The 12,193-nt window shown below is 45.4% G+C and overlaps 2 protein-coding genes across 2 annotated transcripts in view; one reads left to right on the plus strand and one right to left on the minus strand.

Annotated features, from left to right (window-relative positions):
• The window catches only part of T265_10624 (hypothetical protein), a gene marked incomplete at both ends in the record, with an annotated part of 14,971 nt that extends 9,187 nt beyond the window's left edge, over nucleotides 1-5,784 (plus strand). Inside the window, 4 exons of the mRNA XM_009177047.1 lie at nucleotides 2,153-2,304; nucleotides 4,577-4,630; nucleotides 5,314-5,500; nucleotides 5,546-5,784. Of these exons, the coding sequence (XP_009175311.1) occupies nucleotides 2,153-2,304; nucleotides 4,577-4,630; nucleotides 5,314-5,500; nucleotides 5,546-5,784 (632 nt within the window). The remainder of the gene's footprint in view (nucleotides 1-2,152; nucleotides 2,305-4,576; nucleotides 4,631-5,313; nucleotides 5,501-5,545) is intronic.
• A 3,134-nt stretch (nucleotides 5,785-8,918) lies between these two features.
• Nucleotides 8,919-11,830, minus strand: T265_10625 (hypothetical protein; the record flags this gene model as incomplete). Its single annotated transcript, XM_009177048.1, has 2 exons — nucleotides 8,919-9,103; nucleotides 11,218-11,830. The coding sequence occupies 2 exons, from the start codon at nucleotides 11,828-11,830 to the stop codon at nucleotides 8,919-8,921; spliced, it is 798 nt and encodes a 265-aa protein (XP_009175312.1).
• Nucleotides 11,831-12,193: the final 363 nt, after the last annotated feature.

Raw genomic sequence — 12,193 nt, forward strand, 5'->3', positions numbered from 1 at the left:
GGGGGGGGGGTACATGGGTCGAGCATAGCCCATTTGGGAGATACCACACTGGTCGACATAAGAAATACCACAGAGGTTAGCTCCACGTTGTCCCCTTCCATTGGCAACTCCACAGAAAGTTCTCGAAAAACAGTTCTCCACAAGTCTTGCCAGCAGAACACCTAAATGTGGACTCGAAAAAGTTTTTTGTCGACTCTAACCCACGATATATCAACCCATTTGTTGCATAAACCTGGAGACATAGGAATAGCCTTCGATTACCTGATCATACGCGCTGTTTAGAAAGTATTTTCTTGTCTAGCGACTTTGAACAGGAAGGGGGTAGCTTACTACAAACCTAGTCATCGATGTGAAAGGCCGAACGGGTCATGACACTCAAAAGTCCGGTCAGAAAACGTCCAAGTTCTCATTCATATCACAAACTCCACGCCCTCTGTAGACACAGATCACCGTAATGTGGTTAAAATCTTGATTCATGCATACGTTTGATTTACTGATAAGACAGCCGTGTCATCATTCCAACCCAGCTCTTCTATCGACAGGCCAACTCACGCACAAAGTCGACGCTAGCGCGCGCACACGCTTATGGGGGGGGGAGGCTTTGTGTCACGGTGTGATAACAACAATTCGTGGCATAATCGGTCTTAAAGCACACGATTCTTCGTGAACCCGCGTTTCTTTTGTTCATTCTACTATGTGACGTGTTCACTCGCTTGATAACACGCATTTCGTGTTAAAATCTGTTTTTTTTTTCGTTGGCCGGTCACACAACCAGACACGAAGCTTATCAATGACGTCCATAGTAGGTTAAGAGATGGTCTGTCCGAATGGGTCATTCTTGAAAACATTCATGACAGTGAATAATTCAATGAGTGATATTCATGAATTGGAGTGAATGAACATGGGTTAGAGGCAGGTAGGCATGCAATGGTTTCCGTCTTCGTGTCTCCATTATGCAGACCACAGGCGGCTGGTCTGTCGACATGCGGCTGGCTCATGCATCACGTGATCGTGCGCCTACCCTTGGAGAGCGGTACTTTACAACAGCTATGATGTACGAGGCAGTGTCGCGTACACCCGGTGGATGAGTGGCCAGTCCTCCTGTCAGTGTATGCCTGCCTGTGTTATGGCAATGCACACACAAAGGAAAAGCGAAACAAATAATTGGGACCACCTGAATTATTTTGAGGAGTGGAAAGGTACGGGCGGAACCAAGAGGTATGGGGTATGGCAACGGTCATACCGGATGCGGGGTAGTTGGCAGGTGCGTTCTGTTAATCAGAACCACCCCTCCCCATAAAACTCCGTGTGGACTAAGGGTTCAACATAATGCCCGTCTTGTTCAGCTTATTGACGCGTAATTATCAGACCAGTGATTGACAGGTGTACCACGTGTACGCATGTTGTTGTTGCTGCTTTACTCTGATCTGTGGTTGAAAACCACGGCAACAATCAATCAATAAATAAGGTCATGTAGTGGGACGACTCCAGTTCGGAGTTTTCCAGTGCACTTCATTGTTGTGTAAAACCACCCGTTCGATTAGACCGAAACTTCCCAGAATGCCTTTCAATAGTGGTTTCATCCTGTCAGTGAAATCAGTCTATGCTGAAAAACCAAGAAGTCCTTTGTAGCTGTTTCATCAACAATGCGCATCTCACGAAACTCCAGTAGGGAGTCTCGAGCCCGCAACCTATTGGCCAGTGATTGAACATTTAACCGTTTGGCCACGAGTGGCTGGTCAACAGTGTGATTAGCTCTCAATCAGAGGGGCAGAGTGCTACAATTCTCCAATCAAGTGGTCACTGACTCATCGAGTAACGACTACTCAGAAGGAAGTTTCACACATCAAGTAGATTTATCCTGCCCGCGAGCTGTTTACTGGCTCATGGCTATCCGAATAAAGTCGGTCAAAGCTAATTAACTGTTTTCATTAGGGGAACTACTCACAAGGTTGCTGAAAACTCTTCGACAGCACACGACCGTTTTAGCCCTTCTTGGGGCTCATCAGTTAGGCGCAGTCCCCGAGTTTCCGTCAACTTTATGTTTACTTGAATATCATAAACGAGAGATTCAGTTGAGTCTCTCGTGAAAACCAAATTAATTTGCAAATGAGTGTATTTCTCTAATTAACTGTTGTTTTCTATGCCACAGGCGTTCGTCTTGTGTTCGACCCAGGAACTGTGCAAAAATGTGGGTCTGGTCGACGTGACAACCCTCGCCCCACTCGTCCACATGAGCAATGCGCCAAACGCATTAAATGGGCCACACACCCCCAAACACAGACGCCACACATGTTCACCATGGTATGCACGAGACTTCCTTTTGAAACCGAGATGCCGAGTAAACATTTGAGACATTGCATTCTCTCGCACCAAGTAAAATAGTAAGAGTGGCGGTTTTTTTGTCAAAAAAGGTTTCCGCAGTCATTTTTGGAATGTCCTCCTTGTGCCACAGGTTCTAAGCGCGCGCACACGCACGCCTGTGTGCCTCAACAACTGTAATATAAGAACGACAGACAGGTCGACAAACAATTGGAAACAAATACATGTTTTATGATTAGACGTGTAGCATGAAATTGTGCTGTTATACGTCTACAAGTTGGCTTAAGAGAGAAAAAAGTAGAATAATCGATAATGGTTTTAATTGCTATCGTGTTTGTGAAAGTTAATTGAATTTTGAACTTGTGGTGAAGTACAGTTATTTGCAAAAGCCGTCGGAATACAGTGGTTTCCTCCGCATAGACTGCGAGCATGAAATGCTTTAGGCAATTTCAGCTGCTCGATGATGTCACAACGATGAGGTCCTTGAATGAGCTCATGTGGAAAGGGCCATCTTAGAGAGACCATCATAGTTCGTAGTTTCAGGTAGGTGCGAGTCTTTTGCACCAAATGTAGATGTCAGCTGGATTTTATCCTCTCGCTTTGACAGTTCAGAGTGCCTAAGTGAGGCCTTCATATTTACTTTTCATTAAAGTGTTCTAAGTTCAAACCAACTGGTTGTAGTGCAGTCGATAGCGAATCGACAGGACCTTCAGTTTGAAAGTGAACAGAAATCACTCTGACCGAATAACTGTGCGGGAGAGGGAGGGTTCGATTCAGCTAAGCCGTCGAGCGCATGCTATCGATCGCCCTGCAGACCAGCGCATAAGTTAATCAATACCAAAGTGCGGCTGCTTATGTTCAAACTGGATTGTGTTAAAATCTGCCTAAAAGCACGCAATATCAGCAGTGCATGTGCGAAAGATCCGGTCGAATAGATTTTGAAAAAAAACGTTATTGGACACATACGCTGCATACACCCTTTGGTCAACTAAATGAAGAGGAAAAATCAATCCAATAGATATATCGCTCCACGTAACTGACACAGTGCACCGTTGGGCTGAGTTAGTTGACTCAATGCGTAGTAGTTCAACGGCTCCGCTTCTAGACTGCGTTCTCTGAACACTTTTAACGGAAAAGCGACTAAATTTGGTAAGCCCAAGCCCATCAAATTCACAACAGTTTTCAGACGTGTGCTACACAGGGAGTAGTTTGGGAGATCACCTTCACTGTGGCGAGGTTTGGCGACACCCAAGCTCAGTCAACTGAATGAAACCTATGGATGAATGGGTCGAACGACATTTTTTCCGGTAATCAAACTGATATTTGGTTTTTCCCGTTGTCTTGGTTACCAGTGCAGATCTGACGCTTGTCTGTTCTCCCCCTGCCCTACTGATACCGCTTTCCTCACCCCCAGCCGTCTCGGATGAGTGCGCTGGATCTGGCGGTTTTGCTGTTGGGCTTATGAGAAGGCTTGAGCGCTGAGTCAGGAAAACCACTCCATTTCCGGTCATATGCATCGAGTGTGCAAGGCCTGTTGCCATAGTAACACACCAAAATGAATTAAACCATAGATTAAACACACACAAACACACGGAGCAGCTGAGTCGTAAGGTCGTATCATTCCAACCCGCATTTTATTCTCGTTCGTATGAATTATTTGTAAGTGGTGAAGAGACTTCATAGTGCAAACCAGTCTGTTGATGAATGAGTGTACTAATCCAGTTCTCAACTGGGTCAGAACAATCGAGTATTGTTCAGAATCCGTTTGCACGCAATACCCCCCACCCCCGGCAAACAGAACTCCCAGCCGCCATCCCCTTGTCACAATAATGAAATCAACACTATGCGAAGTTGGGGGGGAGTCTGCCATCTTAATCACTGCAAAACGGCACAGGCAATAATGTATTGATTTCAATCGATGGTTGGTGGTTGCATATCGATCAGATTTTGGGCGGAATCTTCCGACAAGGTACAGCCATCTGAAATTGGTGGGCACACAACACATGCGGTGCGATGAGAAGATCCAATCAATTCATCCGTCAGAGCAGAATCTTACTGACACCGTTTCGCGCAACACAAACCCAAGTGGAAGAGGCTTAGATCAGACCAGTGTTCCATGTGGTATCAACTTGGGTTATTTTCGATATATTACGGCAATCACCTCCTCGAAGCAGATGAAAATTGTACCGAGGACAACAAGACTTAGAAATGCACAGCTGTCCGGATCTTTTTAAACCCCGATGGACTTTTCCAGAGGAACACCGATACAACAAATGTTTCTGTACGAAAAAAGATTTTCGATTCCCTGGTAAGTGGAGCTCATGCGGTAGAGAGAACCCACCGGCACTACACAAAATTTCATCAACACGGAAGACCTATTTTCAGTGAAATGAAGACCCATGGATTTGACCAGATTAACGGGAGTTTTACGAAATTTTAAAAAAAAACTCCGTTTTAGACCTGTCAGTGAACAGAAGAAAAGTAGCCAGGAACAGGCAGTTAATCGCCTTTCCAGTCATATCACAAGTGTCAGTGCCTCACAAGAGGTGCCCACCGTGTAAGGAGCGCCTGTCCGGTACTGCTGAGATCAGCTGATTTATTTCTGGTATGATGAGCTGGTCACCCGGTCCAAGTGCCACAGCACTGGACTTGTATAGACCAGCCACAAACAGGGTATAAACGGTTCGAAAGAGGTCAGATCTGGCCATGTTGACAAAGGCCGTCTAGCTGAGTAGAGAATCCACAAAAATGAATGGACAAGTTGCCAGACAAGACCCGGTGGCGCAGCCCACCAGTTTCTGTTCGTAAGCAACTGCCTTCAACGTGCAAATCGGTATTGACCGTCGCAGTAAAGGGACAAACGCTGAACAGTAAAGAATGATGTCGCTGAATACCGGAATACAGGATTCATTGTTCGTTGACTAAGGACGGTGACGAAATGTTAATGTTACCAAGTTCGGCAAAGAGGTCAACAACTTCACAGCGTCATAGATAGATTATGCACTTAAGTTGTGCCAACCAACGCCCAGCTCTCTTCTAACGAATCTTCCCTGCACGACTTATGCAAGTTTTATACTTCGTGTTGCGGTTGCTGCTGCAGCTGATGACGATGATGATGATGATGATTCGGATGATGATGATGATGATGATGATGATGATGATGATGATGATGATGATGGTGATGATGATGGGGAGCAGGATGATAATGATGATTAAACGGCAGTGAATGATGATGATGATGATGATGATGATGGCGATGACGACGATGAGCAGGATGATGATGCTGATGATGATGATAGTGATAATGATGATGACCACGATGATGATGATGACAATGATGATGGCGATGATGATGATGATGACGATGATGATGATGATGACGATGATGATGATGATGACGATGATGATGATGATGATGATGGCGACGTTTATGGGATGGCGGAAACTCAGGGAAATCCTTAGATCTCTTGAGCCAGTGAACTTGTCGTGGCCCAGGGTGATAGCCACTCACTTTCGGATTCTCTCTCAGACGGATGCACTCCCCAGCACAAAGGTTGCTTTTAACGGACGGTCATCGCCTGAAACATAAACTTGGTATCACAAAAAATACACAAAAATACGCACACACACACACCTTATGCATTTTGTGGTCTTTATTTTAGTTTTCACGCATTGCACAAAATGATTAGAAATTCAGAACACACACGCATCGGTAGACTTTAGACGTACGCGGCTACCTAAAAGGGTCGATCAATAATCGTGAGAAACTTGGTGAAAAATTACATAGAATCAATAACGCACACATGCAGGTTTCTACTCAGCCTAATGAATCCATGTTAGTTTTTTATCTTCGAGGCTAAGTACTAAATCTCGAGAAATATTTCCTTTTCCGGAAAATAGTCTGTTGGTGGGCCAACAGAAAGTAGTACATTCTAGGAATGACCTTCGGAGAACCACGCTGATACGTTTTTGTGATATATCGCAATCGTCAATGACAAAGCTACCAGTCGGCTGGTGGATTTCTCATCCCTCGGCTTCAGTCATTTTGGGGGAAAGGTGCAACAGACAGGTCGAGTTCGAAACAATTTACACATGAACTCTAACTGGGACAGGAGAAAAAAGGAGGTTTCTGGAGTTAGTTTTTCACCGACCGCCATGAAAAGAGACATTGAAATGGAGTCAAAATATCACCGGGGGATTTTTCCCACAGTCAGTCTTACGATAAGGCGTTTGTCAGAGAGAAGGTCCGGACGCAGTCCCGTGTTTCTGAGTGGTACTCGGAAGAAACCGGGATCAGGTGCAATGGCGTCACATTTGTCCGAAACCAGTCATGTCACTGGCAAAGACCGGGTACCTCTGAACCGACCACTGCTCAGACCACCGAGAGGGGCGATTGGATTCCGGGCCGACAACAATGCGTCCAGAAGAAACTTGTGTGACTCCTGGTCTGCAAAAATCCGGTCCCACAAAATTGTCTGGCACTGATATGCACTCGATTGACTCCATGACCCTTTGACCCGTGTGTATGTCTCATTCAAACCCTACCCCCTTATTTTTTTGTTTTCTTCCATTAAGATACTTCAGTTTCACATAACCTATCCAATAAATTTGTGACCAAGGAACGACCGCACGCAAAAAAACAAGTTTTGTTTACTACCTTCGTTCCTCTTTCCAGGTGACTGTGTCATATAAGCACTTTTGGTTCTCGAAAGTGTTTGCTCTCAGGAAGTATCACAGCACTGTCCTTCTCTACAAAGCCCCCCCCCACCAGCGGACAACCACCTTCACGAGAGCCATCAAAAAAATGCCAATGCGTAGTCACCCAGAAAGCTTACAAACTGTGGCACACGTTGCTCTGATCTGTACAGGTAATCGAAAACCAACGATCTGAGTCTGTTAAGCAAATGGCTGATCACTTTGTGTTCAAATGATTAGTTNCACACACACACACACCTTATGCATTTTGTGGTCTTTATTTTAGTTTTCACGCATTGCACAAAATGATTAGAAATTCAGAACACACACGCATCGGTAGACTTTAGACGTACGCGGCTACCTAAAAGGGTCGATCAATAATCGTGAGAAACTTGGTGAAAAATTACATAGAATCAATAACGCACACATGCAGGTTTCTACTCAGCCTAATGAATCCATGTTAGTTTTTTATCTTCGAGGCTAAGTACTAAATCTCGAGAAATATTTCCTTTTCCGGAAAATAGTCTGTTGGTGGGCCAACAGAAAGTAGTACATTCTAGGAATGACCTTCGGAGAACCACGCTGTACGTTTTTGTGTTAGTTTTTTATCTTCGAGGCTAAGTACTAAATCTCGAGAAATATTTCCTTTTCCGGAAAATAGTCTGTTGGTGGGCCAACAGAAAGTAGTACATTCTAGGAATGACCTTCGGAGAACCACGCTGATACGTTTTTGTGATATATCGCATATTATCATCCGTGACGTCAATGACAAAGCTACCAGTCGGCTGGTGGATTTCTCATCCCTCGGCTTCAGTCATTTTGGGGGAAAGGTGCAACAGACAGGTCGAGTTCGAAACAATTTACACATGAACTCTAACTGGGACAGGAGAAAAAAGGAGGTTTCTGGAGTTAGTTTTTCACCGACCGCCATGAAAAGAGACATTGAAATGGAGTCAAAATATCACCGGGAGATTTTTCCCACAGTCAGTCTTACGATAAGGCGTTTGTCAGAGAGAAGGTCCGGACGCAGTCCCGTGTTTCTGAGTGGTACTCGGAAGAAACCGGGATCAGGTGCAATGGCGTCACATTTGTCCGAAACCAGTCATGTCACTGGCAAAGACCGGGTACCTCTGAACCGACCACTGCTCAGACCACCGAGAGGGGCGATTGGATTCCGGGCCGACAACAATGCGTCCAGAAGAAACTTGTGTGACTCCTGGTCTGCAAAAATCCGGTCCCACAAAATTGTCTGGCACTGATATGCACTCGATTGACTCCATGACCCTTTGACCCGTGTGTATGTCTCATTCAAACCCTACCCCCTTATTTTTTTGTTTTCTTCCATTAAGATACTTCAGTTTCACATAACCTATCCAATAAATTTGTGACCAAGGAACGACCGCACGCAAAAAAAAACAAGTTTTGTTTACTACCTTCGTTCCTCTTTCCAGGTGACTGTGTCATATAAGCACTTTTGGTTCTCGAAAGTGTTTGCTCTCAGGAAGTATCACAGGCCTTCGTTCCTCTTTCCAGGTGACTGTGTCATATAAGCACTTTTGGTTCTCGAAAGTGTTTGCTCTCAGGAAGTATCACAGCACTGTCCTTCTCTACAAAGCCCCCCCCCACCAGCGGACAACCACCTTCACGAGAGCCATCAAAAAAATGCCAATGCGTAGTCACCCAGAAAGCTTACAAACTGTGGCACACGTTGCTCTGATCTGTACAGGTAATCGAAAACCAACGATCTGAGTCTGTTAAGCAAATGGCTGATCACTTTGTGTTCAAATGATTAGTTTTAGTAAAGAGTAAATCGGTCTTCTGGCCGAGCTTTTCTGGATCTGAGGAAACATTCCTCTGTTTGTTCGTCTGCGCCTTCGTTGTGAAGTCGCCATTATGAATTACTAGCAGATATCCTCAGCAAGTTTCTTCTCTGAGTGCACAAGACTGGTTATGGACGAGGCCATCTTCTTTGACGTCGCTCGCGTCACAATTAACCCTCGATTGACCCTCTCCAGCACCGGCTTCTCCGAGGTTTTGTTGCCTCTGACAACGAAGAAAATGGGAACCTGTGATCTGACTCGACGCCCTGAAATGTGTACTATTCAGAGGTCACGACTGTATACGGAATAAGTAGTATGATGAGAAGGCATCGGCCCGGGTCACAGCCGTCTTCGGCTGATCTCAGTTTCTTCCTTTACAAGAAGTGGTGATGGCTACCTTGAGATGGTTTTCGGAACAGACCATTTGAATTTCGAAAGTGCACGACCACCTAGAATCGATTTTTACTATAAGCTTGGGTAAAAAACCTAGGGTGGAAGGACGAAAGGCGCATTGGTACCAGTCTATCATGGTTGTTCTAAGGTACTGGCAAGTTCAAACGTAGATACACACGTGAACATCGCCAGTATCATTGACAGCTTGGAACGCCCCTATCCAATTGAAGGTAGAACCACCATGAAGGTATCTGGAAGAACTGTACAAACTAAACTTGTAGATACCTTTTGCATGGTTGCCTTCGTTTTACATCTCTCTGGGCAGCAACGGTGAGCCTGGCACATGGTCAAGAAACCACTGTTTGTGAGGAATGGTATGCCGTTAATACCTCACATTAAGAAACTGGAGATCTTTTGTCAAGCCAGACATCATCATCATCATCAAGGACAGCAACATCAGTGTCGACACTGACGCTTCACTGCCATGCAGACGTAAACCAGATAAGAAGCGGTAAGCACAGCTTCACGATGCCAAAAGACCTATCTCAAAGTGGCGTTACTTTACCAGGTAGTGGGGTATTTCGATTCGGTGTAAAGCTGTCATTCAATCTGTGAATCGCGTAGGTGGATGAATCCAGATTTGGTAGCGCGACGGTACAATTTTGTATTGTGAAAGGTCCCACCGAGTGAACACTAGTCATCCCTCAAGCCGGACCCCCAGGGGGGTTAGACTGTCAGTTTAGAGTATGTTTTCGTGTCTCATCCCCAGCTGTTGAGGCCGGAGCTAACGCGCGACGCTCTGTCTCCGGTTTATTTTTAACTAAGCTTAATAGGTGATGACATGTGCATGCTAATCGAGGCCTATAGTACACACCTGACTTTTGGGACCCCGGCCATCCGCGGCATGTTGACCCCAGCCTATGCACAACTCATCCTTGAGATAGGGATGGGATCGCCACCAATTCCATCTCGGTTAATCCCACTTTGGGCGGTGCACGGAAACTCCACACCTTGGAACCCTGGCTATTTGGATGAACAAGTGGAGTTTTTCTATACCGGCACATAAAAGAGAATCAGATGAACATCCTTCATGTGATATTCGGTCGCATTCTTAATTCTAGTCCCTGAACGGTGGGTAAGTGCTACTCACAACAAGTGATCACACCAAATACTCACAAGTGCAACGAAGTGAAAGTGATCTACAGAGGCCGGCTCGGAAACGGCGCGTCAAAAGAAAGTCACATGATTTTAGGTAGATATGTAAAGTTTCTGCAACTGCACAACAGTGGATCTCACACACGTCACACGGCGCAAGGCACATTGATGTGCTGTTGTCCAACGCAAATGACCCCTCCTTGAGACTACGTTATGTAATCCTCAGTAGTAGCTTTCCTTCGGATCGCAGTTGAGCTGCGCGCTGTTCGAACAACTTTCGAGCTAGTCTAGATTTCTTTCGGTATCTGTTGTATTTGCCACATACAAGGTGAGTGGTGTGCCTGTTGTCTCCATCAACAAAATAGATAAGTGGATACTGTGTAGGTGAACAAGAATAGGCTGAGGTCGTTTAAAAACCCATCTATCTGTCTTTCATTTTGTCTATTTTGCAGGTGCGGAACGACGCTGGAGGGTTTCATCACGTACCACTACAGACAGATGCTACCGGTCCGACTGGGAGGGTACAGATATCACAGTGGTTATACAAATGCGCGTACACCTTATGGTTGTCTAAAGAATCGGTCAACAGAGGTCACGCAATCTTCCAGTAATGGTTTTTCACAGGTTTCATACATTTGTCCAGTGGAAAAGATCAGTGGAAAAGATCTTTTTGTCAGACTTGCCTCGCCAGATCTTTGGTTCTGGCGGGCCAATCAAACACGCCTAACGCCATGTTATCGAACAGTGACATTTCCGAATCAGAGTTTGAACAAACAAATAACAAAATGGGTGGCCTTCCAAAACTATTCGGGAATCAAGTGAAATGACTTACTCGCCCAAGGGGTTGCTCCGAACAGATTAAGAGAGGCAGCTGCGGCCGCAACCGCCGCTGCATTAACTCCCATATGATGTTGCATAAGTGCATTGAAGTCGACTGGAGCAAGGCAGGAGGTGGGGAACAGGTTACCCTGCGGTATCGGCACTGGACTACACAACTTTGCTGTGTGTGCAGGTTGCGGAGTAGTGCACCATGTGGACTGCTGTGTTTGGTCCATTCCCTTTCCCATCACAAACGAAGTAAAGTTCGTTTGCGAAGAACTCGAAGATTGAGGGCTTGGTGTACTTGACGGGGATTTCGAGTAGAACAACACACCGGTTGTGTCAGGATCGTGAGCTGACGATGGCTTGGATCCGTTCACTGGTCCTAGTGAGGAATTGATCGTTAAGTCCAACACTTCTTGATCATCAATGTCACGTGAACGTTTCGCACAGTCAGGTGAACCGGTTTGATTGACAATCAAACATCCCTGCGAGGATGAAAAATCATTCGACTCGTTTGAGCCACGTTTTAACAAATTAACTGATGGATTAGAGGAATCCGAACCGGCGGTAGCAGTGGAAGAAGAGTCTACTCTAAATCCGCCGTCGTCGACCACTGCTGTCATAGTCCACTGGTTGTCAGTCGTTGTCGGTGGAGTCAACACAGACGCACAGAATTAAATTGCAACGCTGTTTGTTTCCTGTGGCGTGCTGAAAAACATTTCATAAAATGCGGAAAGTCATATGTGCGTAGTCGTTGTAATAACGTTGTAGTAATTCCGTTGTAGAGACACTGGTAGTGCGTGCGTGCGTTCGTGTGTGATTTCTGCCAGTCTGCGTTTGTGTATGGTCCATGTATTGCGCGCTTGTGTGCGCGCGTATATGTGTGTGTGCGTGTGTACTCGTGAGAAGATAATCAACGCGTGAATTGCTAGTCGCTGATATGTTACTATTTAGCATAAATATCAAATAGTATGTATATAATGGTC

The sequence above is a fragment of the Opisthorchis viverrini genome, assembly GCF_000715545.1.
Source record: "Opisthorchis viverrini unplaced genomic scaffold opera_v5_390, whole genome shotgun sequence".
NCBI lineage: Eukaryota > Metazoa > Platyhelminthes > Trematoda > Opisthorchiida > Opisthorchiidae > Opisthorchis > Opisthorchis viverrini.